The 18,007-nt window shown below is 34.7% G+C and overlaps 2 protein-coding genes across 2 annotated transcripts in view; both read right to left on the minus strand.

Annotated features, from left to right (window-relative positions):
- The window catches only part of LOC129286559 (uncharacterized), a 25,938-nt gene extending 12,061 nt beyond the window's left edge, over positions 1–13,877 (minus strand). The window contains exons 1-12 of the mRNA XM_054922503.1: positions 13,587–13,877; positions 13,003–13,483; positions 12,685–12,888; positions 12,431–12,591; positions 12,185–12,304; positions 12,041–12,133; positions 11,837–11,974; positions 11,629–11,725; positions 11,168–11,511; positions 10,845–10,922; positions 10,560–10,733; positions 10,287–10,457 (exon numbers count right to left, since the gene is read on the minus strand). Coding sequence (XP_054778478.1) covers positions 10,287–10,457; positions 10,560–10,733; positions 10,845–10,922; positions 11,168–11,511; positions 11,629–11,725; positions 11,837–11,974; positions 12,041–12,133; positions 12,185–12,304; positions 12,431–12,591; positions 12,685–12,888; positions 13,003–13,483; positions 13,587–13,877 — 2,352 coding nt within the window. The remainder of the gene's footprint in view (positions 1–10,286; positions 10,458–10,559; positions 10,734–10,844; positions 10,923–11,167; positions 11,512–11,628; positions 11,726–11,836; positions 11,975–12,040; positions 12,134–12,184; positions 12,305–12,430; positions 12,592–12,684; positions 12,889–13,002; positions 13,484–13,586) is intronic.
- Positions 10,094–16,685, minus strand: LOC129285265 (cyanidin 3-O-galactoside 2''-O-xylosyltransferase FGGT1-like). The gene has a single exon (XM_054920861.1). It carries the CDS (start codon positions 16,640–16,642, stop codon positions 15,257–15,259), a length of 1,386 nt encoding a protein of 461 aa, XP_054776836.1. The 5' UTR covers positions 16,643–16,685; the 3' UTR covers positions 10,094–15,256.
- Between the last annotated feature and the right edge of the window lie 1,322 nt (positions 16,686–18,007).

Consider the following 18,007-nt stretch of genomic DNA (forward strand, 5'->3'; position numbering starts at 1 on the left):
TTTAATCTTGTAGATTAAAGCCCCATTGAGTTAGTAGATGTTGTGGAGTAACCAAATTGCCACGATAAGGGTTAAGATAACTGGATAATTTAGTCCTTTTATTTATGTATTTGAACGTCTATGAGGTTTGTGAAAGTGAATATGTATATCTATATTTTATTATGAAAATCATGAATTATATTCGAATGGTTGATATTTTAGAAATTTATGTGATGTGGTACAGAATGATTATAAAATATTAATACTTGATGTATGAATATGGCTGATGAAAGTGTATGATTGAAATGTTATAAGCATAATCATTGTGAGAGGGTAGGAGTTCACCTTAAAGTTGTTAGGAGATATTGTATGAAATTCATATGGTACACTAACACTGTGGAAGCCTTGTTGCACAGTCTTTCTCTTGTTTGAAAGTCCTAGTACTATTTGAGATAGACTAGGCATACGATACCTTGGTATTTGAAAAAAGGGAGAATCTGTGGTCCATAATAGATGAATGTGCCTTTGGTAGAGGCTGCCTCCTAGGATTAGTGAGTTTGGGTTGGTCCAATCACATGGACTTGGTCTTATTGTGCTGCTTGCCCATAGATTCAATCGAAGGGAATAGGGTGAAGAATGTTGATTGTGCATTATATATAAGGGTGTTCAAAATCGATCCAAATCAATAACACCAAACAAAACCAATATAAATTGATCAAAACCAGTTACAAATAAGATTTTGTTTGGTTTTTCTTTTGGGAAAACTAATTGGTTCGGTTCAGTTCAAGTTTTTATTTCTTAAAATTTGAACTAAACCGAATTAAGCCATATTATATTTGTTTTATTTATTTTTATATATTTGTGCAATTTTTTTCCTTTCCTAAATTTAGTTATCAATAAATTGATGGTTAAAAATATGTTACAATTAGTTAAATATTGTCTATAATTGTTATGATATTTTTTTAAGGGCAGTTATCTATAATTAGTTAAATATTGTCTATAATTAGGAAAAATGCTATTATATATATATTTAACAATAAAAGGTTATTTTCATTAGTATTTTTCTACAAATTATAGTAACTAACTTTGTTTTATATTTTTTTTACAGAAATTAATGCTCAAATGTTATCATAAATTCATAACAAACATACTTTGATAAGTACAAGTGAACTAAAATAATATAATTCAAAAGATGCTTGTAGTTTCATTAGTTTTTAATAATTAATGATTTAAAAACACATATGCATGATTAATTTGCTATTAGTATTTTCATGTTGTTAAAAATATTTAAAGGAACATAAAAAAAATCCTATCAACTATTAAGTGGCTATATAAACATACAAATGCACTCTAGAAGGAAAAATGACACGCTTGTACTAAGTGCAAGTTATAAAATGACATCAAATAAATACATTGAAGTTTGATCTAAACCTAAACCAACTAGAACCAAACTGAGAATGAAACCAAACCAAACCAATTTTTTAAAAAACTGATTAGGTCTCAGTTATGAGTAAACTAATTGTTTGGTTCGGTTTGGTTTTTGCCCAAAACTGAACCAAACCAAGCTTGTGAACACCCTTAATTATATAGATTGATATATGACAAACATGTTTCTATATATATATATATATATCCGATAAATGTTTTTACTTGCCACCTCACACACGCATATACTATTCCTCTATGCTTGTGAATATATTAGATTATTTGGTCACTGAGTTCTCGACTTACCTCCATGGTTGTATTTTGTAAGTAAAGGCTCTGTTAGAGGCAAAGGGAAGGAGGACCCTATTGGGGTTTGAGGAACTTAAGTTTGTATAACTCTCTCTACTTTTGGTATTGTAACGAAAGACTTATAATTTATGCCAACTTAAGAATGTTGTTTTTAGGGTCACTTGCATGAGAATATGTAATTGGTGGGTATTTCAGCATAGGATAATGTAATCATAATGAAATTATTATAAGGGGTTGAGATACTAATGCAAGTGGCATTATTGTGGTGTTTGTATGTATTTGGATGGCCAAGAGATTGTTATATATGATTTATTGCCACCCTTTAATTTATGTGAAATCAGGGTTTTATATGGCTAGGTTGTGTTTGTATTGCAAGTGATGACATATGACTATTTAATTAGGTATGTTATGGTACAAGTGAGTTGGTTTAAGTGGTTTTACCATTATTAGCACTTGGTTGGTAGGTTTAGACACTCTTGTATTTGTTTTGAGGGGATAAAGGACAATTTTATGTTTAGGTGTCTAACTTTTAAATGGTAAAGTGTTTGGTTATGAAACTAATGGCAATAGCTAGGTTACTTAAAGAGCTACATGTAGACATTTGAGTCACTCAAATCGGACATCGAATGGCAAAATGGCCTACTTTGAAAGTTGATGTTAAAGTGCTGTCATAATAATAAGGGTGTATCGTGGCGCATTACACAACATGGGAATTGATCCCTCTATGCTATCTATCCCTCTTGTAATACTCGGAGGTATTAATTTTTGTTCCTATGATTTCGTTGCTCCTTTTTACTTGTTTTAAACTATAGCTTAAGCTCAAACTTTTTTTTAAAAGGTTTCTTGGAATCCAAACTTTACAATAATTATGTTTAAACCTTTGTATTATGATAACTGGATTTAAAATTAATTAATTCTGGTTATCATAATGAAGTCATGTATAGTGTTTTGGTAATGTTAAGACGAACATCACATGTCATAGTGCATGCCACATAGGCCATGACATATGGAATAGAAAAGCTTGGTTCTTGTTCTAATAACTCATGCGCCACAACATCTTAGGCACGTGCCGTGGCATATGACACAGAGCCTTTTTTTCTTTCTTTTTCTAACATTCCAAGGTTTGAGTAGCCTAACTGCACTTTAGACTCAATCTTAAGGCTGTAATCACTGCTCAAAATACCCATTAGATCTCTGTAACCACAAGCCACATTTATTTACTCAATTACCCTTTTTTAACTTAGCTAATTATAGGTTAATTTTTTGGGATGTTATAAAGCTAGTCCAAGTCACACATGCCATCTATTGGGCCTAATAGGTGTATACCATATGATAGTTTAGTCCAATATACAATGCTCCTGTAACATCCTAAAAATTTTAATTAAATTAAAATAAAATATCTATAATTAAATTAAAATTTAGAATAATTTGATAGAGGTCCAAAGTTTGAATTTTACTAAGCAAAAGTTTAGTTTTATTTGATTTTTAACTATGGAAAAAATTACCAAAGTTGACTTGGGCTTTTGTGCTATAGTAAAAAATGTTGGGCCCTTTCTTGTAATTTTTTCCAAACTTTTAGATCAGCTTTTATAAGGCAAAAATAGACGCAGAAACGCAGAGAAAGGAAAGGAAACGCACGAGAGGGAAAGAGGAAGAAGAGAAGAGAAAGGGAAGGAGTTAGGTTTGGATTTAGGAGTCTTTGCGACCGTTGCGAGCTCGGCTACACGATAGGTAAACTCCCTACTTCAATCCTCTTCTCTTTCTCTTGATTTTCTTCAATTTATGAAAGAGAAAATTTTTGAATTTTGATCTCAAAGGCTTTATTCTTGTAAGCTTTTGTTTCTTTGGATCCTAGGGAGGATGTTTTAAGTTTCTATATAGTAATATAATGTTTTGAGTGGATAATTGAATGAAAAGAGGTGTTTTGGGCACAAATTAAACCCTGAGAGATTGGGTTTTGCTCTTCAATGGTTTAAACCTATTGATTTAGTTATAATTTTGCTATTTGAGCCCAATAAGATTTAAATTAAGGTTTAGTTTTCATTATAAGGGCTAATGGTGAAAGTTGGTGATATTAAGTGAAGGTTTTTAATTAATTAAAAATTATATAAATTAGAAATTAGCCTAGTGATGGCTAATAAATGGTTTTGGTGGTTAAGCGATATTATGTGAATGGTTGGTTTAATATATGGACCATTAGGATGGACTATGGCTCATAGACCCAAGTTGTGTGGTATGAGTTATAGTCTTCATTAATGCTATTTGACATGATAAGTGATGTGGATCACTTATATGTTGTAGGAATTGTTGGTGGAATTTGTTCAGAAGTTAAGGAACAAGCTGAGCCCTATTTTGTACAAGGGGAACCCTTTTGGTACCAAAAGGTTGAGATAATAGGGAAAATTTATATTTTTTATTACTCTGTTTTAGCTATTTTTGAATAAATATTACTAGCTATCATGCATTACATGTTTTAAAATATTAAATGTGCTTTATAAGGGGTTATTGGGTACTAATTTGATTATAGTACAAATATGTTTTCTAATTGTTTAACAAAAATATTTTTATGGAAACGAGATTTGTTTACATGTATTTTAATCATAAGGAATAGAAGTTGCACTTAAGGAAGTGTAACTAAGTAAGGTACTTTAGATAGGCTAAGGAACCGTTTAAGGGAGATTTATAAATGTTATACTACCTTAGAGTGTCGAAGTGGTCAATACTCGGGAAAGGTAGACACGAATAAAAGGCATGATCTCTGTGGGAGTTCACCAATGAGAAGGTGTGTACTTTTGATATTCTATGGCACACTGCCAGTACTCAGTGTATTGAGTGTTTGACACCTCTCAATGGAGGAGGAAATTCGACATATGAAGTGTGAGGTTGAGTGCCTAGGCCAAGGTAGCCCTTACATGGAGAGTAAGTCGAGCTAGCTCTGGGAGGGAGTTAGCTTTGATTGCTCAGGATTCACGTCGAAGGGGCATAGGTGGTTCGGTGGATTAAATCATGCTTTAAATTATGTTTTGTACTTGTGGAGGTACAAGTAGGTATAAGATTTACCTGTGAGTTAAAAAGTGTTAGGGGGCATTCTGTTGGTCATGAAAGGCCATACCGGCCTAGGTCATGCATTCATGTATTTTAAATGACTAAATTATATACTATGTTGAATTTATTATTCATTTATTTGATTATGGCTTACTTTGTAATAATCAATATAGATTTTTTTGTTACTGAGACTGTAGTTGTCTCACCCCTTTCTTTTTAATATTCTAGGTCCAGACGAAGGATCCAGTGGTGGACGGGGAAAGGAGCAAAGCTAGGGGTTTGCTTGTGATTTGTAAAGAACTGCAACCCCTTTCTTTTGAGCAAATATATTGTAATGTATTTAGAATTAGGGTGCTATTAGGATATAATTATGTATGTGTGAGTGAATATGTGTGGATTGTGTGCTTGTGTATGAATTTTTATCTGTTTGTAGACTTGTGGCTAGGAAACTTGGTTATGGTGTGTGGTTTTGATGGATTTACTTGGTAGACCAAGTTTCTATTACAAGTAGATATTTATTTTGATATGTGTGTGTGTGTGTGTGTGTGTGTGTGTGTGTGTGTGATTTTATAAGCAAATGCAAAGTGTTTGCATTGCAAATGATGTGCTATGGGCAAGCATACACTTTGGATAGAGAGAGTGGGTGCGTGGGCCCTACAAGGAGCTTTGAGCCAAGTGAAAATGTTTAGCATATGTATTTATATAAATACATGGTATTTGGATTGATTTGTGACTACTCTTGTATGATTTGTGCATTTTGGGGGTTTAGGATCCATTTTGGGAAATGGCACCCGGGTGGTCAAATTTTGATGTATGGGAGTTTTCCATCATTTGAATGTTCTATCAAGTGTTTTTAGTCTTATTTGACGTGTCCAAAGTGTTCCCACAGGTTTGTGACCATTAGGATGAGATTTGGACAATTTTGAAAATGGTTTTTACCAAAAAGCTGCACTTTTGCATCCGGGTGTTCAAATTTTAATCCGACCGTTGGATTTCTCTAAAATTTGGGTTACAAGTAAAATCTTTTATAAGCTTCGTGTGGGATTTGGTGGATATCAGATGAAAAAATGGCGCACTTCAGAATTTGGTCTGGAGGTGCTGTCATGACAGCATTTCATTGCTATCATGACAACTACAGTAGTAATATTGTAACCTGCACAAAATTCAATCCATCCGTTGGATCTTTTCAAAATTTGGTATGCTAATATTATTCTTAAAAAGTGACATGTAGGCTTTGGAATCGCTCCGATCGGAGGTCAGATGATGAAATGGTGCACTTTGAAAGTTGGTCCAGAAGTGCTGTCATGACAGCTTTTGACAGCAAAAGTGATCAAATTTATAACATGTTCAATTTTTAATCCGACCGTTGGATCTTTTTGAAATTTGATACACTTATAGTACCCTTTGAATTTGATGTGTGAACTTTAAAATTTCTTCGATCGGAGATTGGAAGACAGAACGGTGCCTCCCTGAAGTTGACTCGGGAGGGCTATCATGACAGCAATTTAATGCTATCATGACAGTATATTTTTACCCTTCTTTCATCTAACTTGCTTCCGTGCGCTATAGGTAGAACCTATAAAATTTTTTAAAGGCTTTAAATGTTTAATTTGTAATTATGTATTTGCTTAGTGATTTAAATGGTTTGTTTCTTAAGTTAGTTTTAGGATTAATTCCTTAACCACACTTAGTTTATTTGAATTGTGTGATTTTTGGATAACACTTAGGGCAAGTGTTACAGCTCCTAACCTTACACTACTAGTCATGTGATTTTGAAACACATTTTCATATGCACATGTTCAAAACACTATAAATCATGCTTTCAAGTATTCAACCATATTCCAAATCACATTCTAACATAATATAAACCTACTTGGCAACACATACTTTCCAAAACAATGTTTATCTTTAAGTACCCTTTGTTCACAACATAAACATTTATATCAAAATTTCATACCATCAACTACAAGTCACACAACATAACAAGTTAGAGTAGTTACCTTCACTCCTTACAAGCAAAGTTTTCTGAATAAGTGAACATAAGAATAGTTGCCTACTATAGTGTTAACACCACAATATACACAACATAATAATGCTAATTTACATTAATTAATGCTACTTATAGTGAATTGCTACATAATCACACACTAACCCTAAAGTTAGATTAATTAATCTCATTAACCTAACACATCTTATACACTTATATTATCAAACTTAGTCCTAAAAATCCTTATTATATACTCCTCTTGTATAGATTTAACACCTAAAATTTGAAATTATCAAACAAAGTGTCATTTTTGAGCCTAGGGTTTTGGATTTAATTATCCTATAATCATAAACAACACCAAAATTATCTAAACAACCTTTATTTAACCTTAAACAATACTTAAAATTTAGATTTATAGGGTAGGTATCTCTAAAAACAAAACCCTAACACTCAAATGTGATTAAACCTTTGAAAAAAGAAGATTAAAGGGTAGTAGGAAGAACAAACAAGCTTACTTTGGAAATTTAGAGCCTTAAATTTGTGCCTTAGAGTTAGGAATCTTCAAACCCCAATAGAGCTTTGAAAAATCACACCCACAACTCTCAAAAACTCCTTTTCTCTGTTTCTGTACTTTTATTAGAGTTTTAAATCAAAGCACACTACTTGATGTGATAGAAAGTGCAAAACATAGCACTTTATTTTTAGCTTCACACCACACCAAAACAATGATTTGCTCACAGCATATTTCTATGAGAAAACACCCAAAATTCTATGAGAACATCAATTTTCATAGAATTTCTCACGCCAAAAGGTCTATCACTAAAACAATTAAAGAAAAAAATATTTCGTATGAACAAAACTATGAGAACTATTTCTGATGCCATTATTTATAGGAAGTTCTCACAATATTTGAAACCTTGAGACATTGTCATGAAATGGTTCTGAGAGAAATTCTTTTAATTTAAACATGAAACAATTTTTTACATGTAAATGGCATGAAAATTTCTCTCATATTACGATGTTGTGAGAATTTTCTATAACCATTTTCTATGAAAAATTCTCACGTGCAACAAATATAAGAGAATTTCTTTTGAAATATTTTTGAGAGAAATTCATTAGTCTCTCATAATAATGTATTGTGAGAAACATTACAACTACTGCCACGTCACTTGCCACCTTGCACCATGCTAGCTACTACATCCCACTTCACACAACACCTCACACCACATCAGGCACCACATGTGCATCTTGCTCATGCCACATCACTTGCCACCTAGCACCATGTCACTCACCATGTGTGGGTCAGCTCATACCATGTCATTTGCCATGTCACCACCTTATATGCCACATGTTACTTTCCACCTCATGTTATGTCACCTCCTTATGTCATGTTATTTATTTGTTGCAAAATATGCTAATGTCAAGACTTGAACTCTTGACCTTTCACCTTCCAAGTCTTATGCCCTTCTTCTTTATTAGTTAAATTGAAACACACCTACAATGATCATATGTGAAATTAAATATATATTAACTTCATACACATATATTAAATAATATACTACTAAAAATATATACATATATTATATTTTATTTTCAATGAATAATATAATAAAATAATTCATATGACTATTTATATTATATTTTAATAAAATATTATTTTTATCAAAAAATGTTATTTTCGATATGAAAATGAACTTAAAATAAAGAAAAAAATTTTAAATATTAAATAATTTCTCATAAATATTTTAACCAATTTATAAATTTTATTTTAATTTTTAAATTAAAATAATTAAATATATAATTTATTTATAATATGTATTATATTAGTTTATGTTAGTGACCAAAACAAAGTTTATGTTAAATATCTTTTACTTTTATTTCCCCATATTTTTCTCAAAATCTAATAAATGAATGGTTAAATTTTTATCTTCTTCCAAAATGGTTAAATATTTTCCTTCCATTCTTAAAAATAAATTTTATCAACAATTTTTCAATTATCTTAAAAATTATGTTAATAAAAAATTAATTTTAATCATATAAATTTTGTTAATAATCATTTTAAACAATTTTTAATTTTTAATTAATACCAATAGCTCACAATATAAAATAATTATAAGAATATCATATGTGATTAATCTAGATAATCTCTAGTCATTACCTACCTCAAAATAATAAGCCAAAGAAATCCAGGCCACGCCTGAATAGTTGAATTCTTTTTTATTATTAATAAAATAAAATTTAATTATTTTTTATTTAAGGATATTAGAAGCTTTTGGAGAAAAAAGTTTGTTGGTATTTTTGTACTTTATTGTAAAAAGAAATATGTACTTAAATAACTTTCTCGCACCCATTATCAATGAGAATTTCTCACACTTAAATAACTTTCTCACACCCATTATTAATGGGCTAGTAGTTGTGCCTAATTTAGACCAATACCTATTTTGGACTTTATTTAACCTCTATACATGTCTCTTAGCTCAATTTAGTCTATACTTAAGTGCCTAAACTATCAATAAATCTCAATTATCCTCAAACAAAAAGTTATTTCTAAATCAAACCCGAATTAACAATATCTCTATTTAATTCCTTTAATCCAACCTTAATAAAAATATAAATTCTAAAGTAAAATCCTTAATTAAATCCATATTTTTCATAATTAAATTCATATTAAAAATAAGATTAAAAATAAGATGTTACACGCAGCACATGACCATGGGCAATATATATTTGTATGCTTAAGTACAGTATTGTCGTCTTTATAGTATATAATGGTTTTGCTTCTCTTTAATTTATGGCATAGATTATATTCAAGATGACAGTTAAGCTCCAAAATTTTAAATTAGTATAACAGTTAGTTTTTTTTTGATAAAAAATAACAATTTAGATTTTCAATTACAGATAAAACATGTAAGTTTTAAATGTAATTCTTGAATTATAGTAGAAATTTTGTCTGAATCAGTATTTACAATTTATTTTTTTAAAAAATTTGTTAGAAACTTAAGTGTTGCTAATTTAATATTTTTGGAACTTAGCCATAATTTTCCTTGTTTTAGAGTCTAGAGATATATTTTCAAAATAAAATTTTGAAGACATGAGAGACAAGCCTCGTCATCACATTGATTATTTCACTTAGTAATGGTATAGTTTTTCCACGGCCATACAAAGATCACGCACAATTAACATCACATTCATATCACAAAAATTGCTTGGGCCCAAAAAAATAATTACAAATAAATAACACAATCTCTTCCTACCAAAAAAAAATAATAATAATAACGCAATCTCTGGATGAACCATGGCTCAATAAACAGTTTTGAATATGATATGATGCTAAAAAGAAGAAGCTCAGAGAAGAAATACATTCTAGTTTTATTCCTCAATCATCAACTGACAAGTATAAAGTATAGAAAATGATTGAAAATTGCAAGAAACAAAGTAACAGAATGATAACCGAAAAAGCAAGAGAGAGACGCTCAGAGAGAAAGTGCACATAATATTCTTCCTGTCTCGCCTCTCGTGCTTTTGTTTCCTATATAGCAACCTGATCCCGGACCTTCCACGTGGCCCTTCTCTGCCTCGTGCTTCTTCTAACCTTTAGCACTCTTGAGTCATTGGGCTGAATGGATGATCCAATACCCTGTGGCCTTCGCATTATAACATCACTCGCCTCATCAATTTGGACCTTGGCCTCAAGGTCAAAAGTAGGAAAATCCTATAACAGCTGACTCATGGATTCCTAAGTAAGCTCATCACGACCATCCCATCGGATCAACAGCTGATTAACTGAAGTCCCTCAAAGTTTGACTTGACACACTGGCACTACATCCACAGGGACGACGAAGAAGCCTGATGCATCCGAATGAAAGCGAAGAGAAATTAGAGGGGGTAGTGTAGTCCCGACAAACTTCTTGAGCAAGGAAACATGAAATACTGGGTGAATGTGTGCTGTTTGTGGAAGTTCTAGCTTGTATGCGACAGAGCCTATGCGCTGTAAAATTCAAAAAGGTCCAAACCAGTGAGGACCCAACTTCTCATAATGCTGTAACTTGAGAGAGTGTTGTCTGTAAGGCTGTAATTTGGCCTAAATGAAGTCATCCACAGCAAAATCTACTTCGCATCTATGACGATTTGCAAACCGCTTCATACGCTCTTGAGCTTTTCGAAGATTATCTTTCAACTGGTTGAGGATTTAATCTTGAAGAAACAAGTGAGCCTGAATGTTAAGGGCTTCCCATCCTGAGGTTCCACCTTAATAAGAGATGGAGGATCTCGACCATACAGAGCTTGAAAAGGAGTCATGCCAATAGCGATTTAAAAGGATGTATTATAAGAGAATTCTGCCCAGGGAAGGAAGGAAAGCCACGCCTATGGATTATCCATAACATAACACCGCAAATACATCTCCAAGCAATGGTTTAACACTTCGGATTGACCATACGATTGGGGGTGGTAGGCCAAACTCATCCTCAATTCAATGCCTTGTAGCTTAAACAAGTGACACCAAAAAGCACTGGTGAACACTTTGTCACGATTAGAGACAATAGAACGGGGAATCCCATGCAGCTTAACTACAGTAGTTAAAAAGGCAGAGGTGACTTGAGCAGCTGTAAAATTAGCTTTTAGAGGAGCAAAATGGCCAAACTTGGTTAAACGATCAATAGCCACCATAATGACTGAAAAACCCTTAGAAAGAGGTAACCCAACAATGAAATCCATAGCAATATCCTCCCAAACTTGAGTTGGAATCAGAAGTGGATAGAGGAGACCTGCCGGTTGCATCTGTGAAGACTTGGCTCACTGGCATACAGTACATTGCTGAATAAAACATCTAATGTCCCTTCTCATATGAGGCCAAAAAAGAGTAGCTAACCGAGCATGTTTACGTAAGAGTCCAGCATGATCGCCAATAGGAGAAGAATGGAATTCTTGCAAGAGAGGAATGATTAACTCTGGTTCATTTGCCGGTAATACTAATCGTTGCTACCAAAAAAGAAGTCCATCACGGATTGAGTAACCAGGCATAGTTGCAGGGTCCGTGTGGTATTTAGTAGTCAATCCTCGCAAAGCTTTAGAGTGGCAAATGCACTGTACCAATTTCTCCAAGAAATCAGAATTTATGACCGTATAAGCAGCATACGTCACATGCGATAGAGGACCTGCAGCAACATTTGATTTGCCAGAACGAAACTCAATTGTAAAATCATAGCTAAGTAGCTTAGGAAGACAGGCCTGCGGCTCAGGCATTTATATAGTCTGAGAAGTGAGGTAAAGGAGGCTGTGGTGGTCGGTACGGACCATGAACTTATAGCCATAGAGATAATGGCGAAACTTAGCCTCAGCGACAGCCAACAACTCCTGGGCGTAACCTGATTTAGCTTGAAGCCGAGGCTATAATTGTTTTGAGAAAAATGCAATAGGATGCCCTTGTTGGCTGAGAACAGCGCCGATCCCCACCCCCGATGCATCAGTTTCTAATACGAAGGGGCGAGAAAAATCTGGTAAACCAGGTACTTGAGCTGTGGATAAGGCCCATTTAAGTAAGTCAAAAGCATCTTGGGCCTGAGGAGACCAAACAAAAGAGTCTTTACGTAAAAGCTGAGTAAGTGGGCTGGTGAGCTAAGCGTAATGGTGGATAAAACGGCAATAATAACCTATTAAGCCCAAAAACGCTCAGAGTTGTGAGACACGGGCAAGAATGGGCTGCTCTTGCACATCCTCAACCTTTTGCATATCCATAGCCACTCCATGCACAGACACCAAGTGCCCTAAATACTCAACCTGAGATTTCCTGAACATGCACTGAGAGAGTTTCGCAAAAAGCTTATGGAGGCGTAATAACTCCAAGGCTATCAAAAGATGTTGTAAATGTAATTCCTATGAAGCACTGTAGACAAGTATATCGTCAAACAAAATAAGAATAAACTTGCATAAGTAAGGACGAAAAACATCATTCATGAGGGATTGGAAAGTTGCTGGCGCGTTGGTGAGGCCGAAGGACACATAGTGCCCATGATGGGTACGAAAAGCGGTCTTAAATCGATCTTCAGGTCTGACTAAGATTTGATGATATCCCAAGCGTAAATCGAGCTTTGAGAAAAATTGAGATCTGTACAATTCATCAAGAAGCTCATCAACTGTAGGAACTGGATGTGCATCCTTAACAGTGACCACATTAAGAGCACGGTAATCATTACAAAATCACCAGGTGCCATCCTTCTTATGAACTAGAAGCACAGGGGCAGAAAATGGGCTTTAACTAGGTTGAATAAATCCAGAGTTCAACATCTCAGTGAGCTGACGCTCAATCTCCTCCTTCTGAATAACAGGGTACCTGTATGACTGGACATTGACCGGCGGAATATTCTGCAACAATGGAATGGAATGATCGTGAGAACGAGGAGGAGGAAGTTCTGAAGGAACCTGAAAGATGTCACTGAAAGAGTACAGTACTGCTGATAAATCCAATGGGGTAGAAGGAGAAATGGCCAGGTTCGAAACAGCAGTAGAAACAGTTATGGCGTCGCAGCTAAGAAGAAAACATTCTGAGATAGCGTCAATAATTGATAAGCGACGAAGTTGATGAAATTGAGAAGCACGCAATAAAGGAGAACGGAATCCTTGCAACATAATGAAGGAATCATTTATGAAACATTTAAGGGTAGCCGTGCGGTAGTTAACCATATGATCCCTTAATGTGGCAAGCCAGTCGGCACCAATAACTAAATCAGAGCTTGCAATCTGTAACAAACATGTCAAGAGTAAGCAAGTAACCATTAATGGAAATGGGCAACTCTTTAACAATGCCGTCACCATCCATATTAAACCCATCACAGATTTGAACCTTAAGCGGTTGGGACAATGATTTCATAAGAAGCTTGAGGTGATGAACAATTTGAAGATGTATAAAACAATCGAAAGAACCCCCATCAAGTAGGATTTGAATAGCCAAGCCATGTAAAATCCCCTCAAATCGAATCATACAATGGCCCCCCGATCCTTGAAATGCCTGTAAGGACAAATGATGTAAAGTAGAGGGTGCAGCTGGTATGGCCTCCGGAGAAACAATTGGAGAAGGTATGGCCTCTGCTACAACGTAAGTAGAAGGAACTACCTCATCCTCCTTTGAGATCATCATAAGCAATTGACAATTAGGACATTTATGGTTCCAAGAAAATTTCTCGTCACAGTTATAACACAACCTTTTTTCCTGCCGCAGCTACACTTCAGCAGGGGAAATATGGCGAACAGGACTCTGGAGCTTGAAAGAAGGAGTCAATAACAAATCAAAAGATGAGGAAGTAGTAATACTGTCAACTTTAGAACCAGTGGAAGGTGTTGGACTGAAACCCGAACTTGAAGCACGAGTAGTTGGAGAAATCGACGAAACAACCTTCATGCGACCACCGACGGAAAGATGGCAATTGCTTTTCCACATAAAGGCGAGCCAAAGCAATAACATGGAGTAGTGAAGGAGGCTCGTGAGATACAACTTCATGTTTCAACTCAGCTGGAAGGCCACCAATAAAACAGTCCTTAAGCATAGCATTATTCAGACCGTCCACCTTGTTGGCCAACATCATAAAATCATGATAATAAGTCTCAAAAGAGTCCGGCATAGTGAGCTTAAAAAGTGTAACATGAGGGCAATCAAATTTGGAAGGACCAAAATAATCTTCCACAGCATGGAGTAAATCAAGCCAAGATTGAATCTGACCAAACTTGACAAGCATCTGAAACCATGGCACAATATGATCATCAAAGTGCACTGAAGCAACCATTAATCGGTGCGAGTTAAGAGGTATCATAATAACAAAAGAATGGTTCAGCTCAAAAAATCCAATTAAGAGGGTCAGAGCCATCAAATCGGGGAAAATCGAGCTTGATCTGGAGGAAAGGAAACTGGTGATGCAATGGCGACGGTGGTTGAAAAGACGACTCCTGAGACAACTCAGGCATATTATCCAAATGACAACCAAATGATTCCAGTTGTAATGTGAGAGTGCGTAAGGTGGTATCCAAATGTTCGAGACAAGAGTCCGTGAGAGTCGCCCATTCAAGAGAAGCAAGGTGAAGTTCCTCCAGCAAATCCTGAACCTGCTTGAGATCATTAGTAAGAATAGCAAGACAAGTACCATCAACCATGGGAAGGACAACAAGAGCACCAATGATATGATGCTAAAATGAAGAAGCTCAAAGAAGAAATACGTTCTAGTTTTATTCCTCAATCATCAACTGACAAGTATAAAGTACAAAAAATGATTGAAAATTGCAAGAAACAGAGTAATAGAATAATAACTAAAAAAGGAAGAGAGAGACGCTCAGAGAGAAAGAGCACATAATATTCTGCCTGCCTCGCCTCTCGTGCTTTTGTCTCCTATATAGCAACCTGATCACGGACCCTCCACGTGGCCCTTCTCTGCCTCATTTTTCTTCTAACCTTTTGTACTCCTAAATCATTGGGCTGAATAGAGATCCAATACCCTATGGCCTTCACATCATAACAGAATCTTCTCAATTCAATATTAATAGAGTATGTAACTTCCGAACAAATTCGTCAAGGTTATCTTCAAGTCCAGTGACTGATAACAATTGTCTCCATTTATTATGATTATTTCTGATCTTTTGACTTAATTCACTGTGACTATCCATTACCACTTTCACAGCCTTGCACGCACATTCCCCCGTGAAGACTCCATCTTCTTCTCCTCTCTCTACCTCCACTCCCACTTCCAGATCTCCACTCATGACTTTTGAATTAATGAATTGATCTCCAAAATTAGGTATCAGTACTAATTGGGTCTCACTACATAATGCTTCTGTCATAGACCCAGATCCACAGTGACTCAGAAAACAACCCACAGAAGGATGATTTAACATTAAAACCTGCTGAACCCAACCTCCATAAACCACCCCTCTTCCCTGTACTCTTTCAGAAAACCCTTCAGGCAATGCTGATTCAATCGTTTTAGCTCCCATGGGAGGTTTCAGTGCAGTTAGAAATGTCATACCTGTGAGTTCAAGACCTAATAGCAGTTCTTGAAACTGATCTTTCTTTAGAATACATTCACTTCCAAATGCACCGAAGATCATTGATCTTGCACTGAATCTTCCTAGCCATTTAACCCATCTTTCTTCCAAGGTTGGATTTGGCAGCGGATCAGGCAAAACTGGTCCTGCCAAAAAGATTGGCTTGGCAGATTGCCTTTCAAGGTAATCAATGTAAGGACCTTCCATTTCCTTGCTTGCTTTGAAAACAATTGCGTCACAGTGAGTGAATGAGATCACACTTCTCTCCACAAATGAAACTCCATTCTCAGGTTCCTTCACAGTCATTTTGGCTAACATCCTAGATGCATATAGTTGAACCCTAATAGCTGAAGGAGGAAAGCTAGGCGAAGGGACCATGTAATCAGTTTCTGTACAAGCAGGTTCTTTAAGGAGCTTCCTTTCAGGACTTAACAGATAGGCCACAGAAGCAGGGCTTATTGTGCAAAAATGCAATGCCTTGATGATTTTTAAGCGACGTGCCAACTGAGGCATCCAGTGTTGAAAGTCGAAGAAGATGAAATGGGGTTTGAGATCTCGAAGAGAAGCTTCAAAGAAAGGCTCAGTGAGGTCCATGGCCTTCAAGAGAAGGAACTGTGACGAAAATGGCACATCATGGGTGGTTTCAGAACCAGAAGGGAGGCCATCAACGTGTGGGACGTTGATGGGAATGAAGAAGATGAGATGTGGATGAAAATTGAGATGCTCCAATTTGGATGATGTGTTTTTTGGTACGAAGAAAGAGACCCTGTGGCCTCTCTTGGCAAGCTTGTTGGCCATGTGAAGAAATGCAGTAAGGTGGCCCAGCGCAAGCCATGGGGTCATTGCTACGTGAAAGGTTTGGTCTGCCATGATGGATGAATGAAACACCACGCTAAGCTATATATATACAAGCCCTTCTTCCAACACCAAGAATTAATGCCTTCCAAAAGCTCCTTTATATAGGACTAATGAAATTGGCGAATGGCAATTTGATACGCACACAATAATACATATCAACTTTGGGCGAGAATAGCACTTAGTAAGTTCCCTATAATGTTTTGAAACTTAAATCCTCTAAACAAGAGAAATATCATTTTAGTCCCAAAAAATATTAATGGAATTAAAAATTAAAGGAAGATGATAATTAGGTTCAAAAGATTGATCTAATGACAGTTAAATCTTGACAAATTTTTGAAAATGAATTGCAAATATAAATTTAGATAAATAAAAATCTAGAGTTTGAAATATAAATATTAAATGTAACGTTTTATCTTTGTAAACAAACTAAATAAAAATAACAATTTTAAAAAAATAGCCATTCCCAGAAAGAAGAAATGTATCATTTCTCAAGTCAAAGAAGTAGGTTATAAATTTATGACTAGACATGTGGTTCAAATTATACCACCAACCCTCTACACGTATGATTCTACAAGCATGCGACGTTAACGATTCTAAGCCTGGGACGATGACCGAGTAAGGCTTTTGTCTTGTGGCTAGGATTAATTTAAAAAATAGTCCACAAAAGGACAATTAATGTCTCAAAGGAAAGGTGGCTCATAAATCTCTTATTTAAAAATTTATTGCCCCAAAGTCCCTGAATTGTTTGCAAGGACCCTGGTCCCTGAGGGGTTAAAAATAAAAAAAAATACAAACAAGTCCTAAAAAAAATTAATTATTATAAAGTTCATGGACAATTAAATCAAATTACATTAATAACTGACTGTATTGTCAATATAATTTAATTTAATTATTAATGAACATTACAGTAATTAATTTTTGAGACTTTAATATAATTTTTCCTTAAAAATATGACTGCTAAATGATTAAAATATCCTTAATGATTAAATTGGAAAAAAGAAAAAGAAAGAAAACGTTGAAAGTTTTTCGCACTCAATCTCCAGCTTCTTGCCGTCGAAAATATCCAAGTTTGTGATTTTGAATAAGTGGCTTATATTTATTTTTCAGGATATAACAATAAATTTTCTTGAAAAACAGTCACTAATAAAAGTAAAGCTTATATGTATTGCCTCTTATATAATGGTTACTGCTGAGCTAGGTTTGGATGAGAGTGGACAAATGTACTTTCTCACTTTGGAATAAATTAAAAATAAGGTATGTAAATTTTATAATTTTGCCTCCTAATCTTGATATTTTACATCCTCAAAATTTTAAAAAAATATTTTAATTAAAAAATTTATTAGATATATAATATTTTAACGATTGATATAAGATACG

The sequence above is a fragment of the Prosopis cineraria genome, unplaced genomic scaffold (genome assembly GCF_029017545.1).
Source record: "Prosopis cineraria cultivar Desert tree isolate PC_DT_omini unplaced genomic scaffold, ASM2901754v1 PC11, whole genome shotgun sequence".
NCBI classification, from domain to species: Eukaryota; Viridiplantae; Streptophyta; class Magnoliopsida; order Fabales; family Fabaceae; genus Prosopis; species Prosopis cineraria.

Coding starts and splice junctions, on each gene's coding strand:
- LOC129285265 (XM_054920861.1), bottom strand. CDS start 16,642: ATGGCAGACCAAACCTTTCACGTAGCAATGACCCCATGGCTTGCGCTG.